This window comes from Centroberyx gerrardi, chromosome 20, assembly GCF_048128805.1.
Source record: "Centroberyx gerrardi isolate f3 chromosome 20, fCenGer3.hap1.cur.20231027, whole genome shotgun sequence".
In the NCBI taxonomy this organism is placed as follows: domain Eukaryota; kingdom Metazoa; phylum Chordata; class Actinopteri; order Beryciformes; family Berycidae; genus Centroberyx; species Centroberyx gerrardi.
In genome coordinates, this window is record NC_136016.1 from 12831744 (window position 1) to 12834663 (window position 2920).

General features: G+C 44.2%; 1 protein-coding gene across 1 annotated transcript; it reads right to left on the reverse strand.

Annotated features, from left to right (window-relative positions):
• Nucleotides 1-275: 275 nt before the first annotated feature.
• LOC139917595 (dickkopf-related protein 3-like) lies at nucleotides 276-1607 on the reverse strand. Its single transcript, XM_071906754.1, has 3 exons — nucleotides 1455-1607; nucleotides 717-891; nucleotides 276-481 (listed from the first exon to the last, which is right to left on the reverse strand). Exons 1-3 carry the CDS (start codon nucleotides 1605-1607, stop codon nucleotides 276-278), a joined length of 534 nt encoding a protein of 177 aa, XP_071762855.1.
• Nucleotides 1608-2920: the final 1313 nt, after the last annotated feature.

Consider the following 2920-nt stretch of genomic DNA (forward strand, 5'->3'; position numbering starts at 1 on the left):
GTGGTAAATCTAACAAAAATATATAAACAGTTATATGAGTATGTTGCATATATATCTATACAATGTATAATTAACCAAAAAAATGAATTTACATATTTATATATATTGAGTAATCAATAAACAGTGATGTCAATTCATTATACTGTGGCTGATGGCATTTGAAGTGCATGATTTCAGCAAAAAAAAAAGTGACTTTATTCAATCACTCATTAAAGAGTAAATGCGACTTTCAGACATTTACCAGCCAGAGGGGCAGCAGTCTTTGGATGCTGTACTTACTCTCTCCAGTGTGGCACACTGTTTCCACGACACAGTAGTCCTTCATCACACGGGCAAATCTGGTTGATGCTGAATGCCAGGCCGCCGTCAGGTACATAGCAACTCTCACCACGCATCAGACGCCTCTTACACACCTGTTCACCATGGTGACGGGCGCAGCACATGGACGCCCCGCAATCCCTGTCCACTTTACACCTGGCACCTGGATGAAGGAAGCACCGATTAGCCCTCATTTCAGATCTTCAATACAGTGAAGTTTTATAGGATTTCTATTTGATAAACACCATTTTTTTTGCCTGTAGGGCCACTTTACTTGGATTAATCTTAGTTCTAGATTAAAGATTTTGTTTCAAGTGAGAATTTCAGAATCAAACTGGAGCAAATGTTTTATCTTAGCAACAGGTTTTAAATGTGAGACTTCAGAGTCGCTCTCTTACCCTCTTGTCCATTGGGGATGCTGCGGTGGCATTTTCCAAACATGCAACTGAGTCCGCGAACACACTGGGCATCCCTCCGACAGTAGTGGCCCTCCCCTCGAAGAGGCACACACAGACCAAAGTGGCGATCACAGGAGAAACCCCGCCCACAGGCCCTGTCATGGTCACACACACCCTGGAGAGAAGAGGGGAATATTTTTAGAAACTGTGCTACTGACATGAACCAGAATGGTGAGGTTATGAGACAGACAGAACTAGGAAAGCATCTGAGCACTAAGATCCTCTTTGACACACTGTAAGCCACGGAAACAGTAATGCTGCTTGTGTTGAAAGGGTTTCAAGAAACCTAGCCCAAATTTACTGACTGCAGTTTCCCTTTGAATAGTGCTACCTGGTGAAAAGCCCTTACAATGTAAAGACTAATGTGCCATTGACATTGTACTTACAAACCATTAACAGCACTTTTCCATGAGTAGGACACTGACACTGATTCAGCAAATAACTTTTCTCCAGACACAAAATGGATAGTAACACTGATTGTAATATTTCAGAGCTTTTTATGTTGAATGATGGAAATGTTTATTTTCTTTGTTGACTTTCAAAAAGCAATTTTATTATAAAAAAAAGTGCCTTTTTGTGTAATTTCTACAGGAATATTTGTCATGCGTATAATCATGTATTGAACAGTATATAACAGTATAAGAGGTGTATATCATGCTATATTTGAGTAGGTCTTACCGTGGGTCCTTTGGCTACAGGAACACTGTCCCTGAGCGCCTTCGCTCCTTCCTTGGGGGGGCTGTGGGGCATGTTGAGCATCCAGGCCCAGATACGAGCCTCAGCCCAGGAGATGCACAGACACAGGCAGACCAGCCACAGACTCCTCAACATCTCCACACAGCAAAAAAGACCACAGAGAGAGAGAAAGATAGAGGAGAGTGAAGGAGTGGCCCAAACGACTCCAGGAAAAAAGGAAAAAAAGAGTCAGCTCTCTATGACTACACACAAAAACAAGAGTTTTTAGTGTCCTATCAAGATGAAAAATGTCAGTGTTTTCCAAAGCTAGAAGTTCCAGTCAGTGTAGAATGTCGGGACTGAGAGGCTCCACAAGGTGATAGTGGCTGGCTCCTCTGCCACTATGACTTTTATAGGTCACCAGGGCTTGGCTCCCCCCTACCAGGCTGTTTGTCCAAGCAACAGGGTAGGAGGAGACAATTAGTTGTTAATGGATTAACTAAATTGCCAGGGTCGCCCCCCATGGCCAGAAAATAGTGGCAAAATGACCAGCCGCGGAGCAGGGGAAAGCAGAGATGGGAGATGGGACGAGGGGGCCGGGAGGGGGTTAATGGACATGATGGGTCGACAACAACTTGACACAATAGGCCCAAGACAAGCACCTCTGTGTTTATCTTCTCCAGACAAACAAGGTGGAGGACAAAAGGAGACAAATACATGACATGTTTCACTGGTCACTGAGTGACAGGACGGCCTGGGCTACGGGGGCCAGCGCTGTGGATCCTGGCCCCAAACACTGGACAAACACTCTTGACCCCCCCCCCCCCCCCCGACCTCCATTACCCCATTACCCCCTACCCTACCCCACCTCAGACCCCACGCTGGGAGCAATTTGCAGAAGTGCACTCTGCAGACGACCCCGTGATCTCATTAAACGTAATTATCATCAGCGATTAGCTCTCAGGGGGAGGGGGAGTAGAGGGGAAACAGGTTCCTCAAGGGGAACAGATGGATTCATCTGTAGACATTTTTCATCAATATGATTCTGGCATCCGGTCTTTCCACTTGCCCACAAGGAAGATTGTACCGCATCATCATAACACACGTCATACCAACTTATCTGTTATTATGAAAAAGGGGACAATAACTAAACTCCTGAATGTTTCACATAAATGATGCACAAAAATGACAAAGAATGGGTTTTAAGTTAGTCAAAATATGCTGACCACAGGCAGAACTACTGAAAGAGTTTGTGTTCAATGAGCACATTTTGTTCCTTGAGTTCTGGTGGTCATGCAGACCCAAACCAAAGTTTGGGTCTGCATGACTTGCCAAGAATAAACTAAGAAGAAGAAAAACAAAAAACATCATACATTAGCATGAAGTAATTTGATTTGCAAGGCTGCAGACACTAACAACATATCCATCTCTCCCTCCAACTGTGGATTTATGTGGGATTTCTTCCTGTC

What these genes read in the sequence shown, in the direction of transcription:
- LOC139917595 (XM_071906754.1), bottom strand. Translation starts at nt 1,607, where the DNA reads ATGTTGAGGAGTCTGTGGCTGGTCTGCCTGTGTCTGTGCATCTCCTGG. An exon ending in CTGTAGCCAAAGGACCCACG is followed by an intron (nt 892 to 1,454) that starts GTAAGACCTACT and finishes TCTTCTCTCCAG; the next exon opens with GGTGTGTGTGACCATGACAG. An exon ending in CATCCCCAATGGACAAGAGG is followed by an intron (nt 482 to 716) that starts GTAAGAGAGCGA and finishes TCCTTCATCCAG; the next exon opens with GTGCCAGGTGTAAAGTGGAC.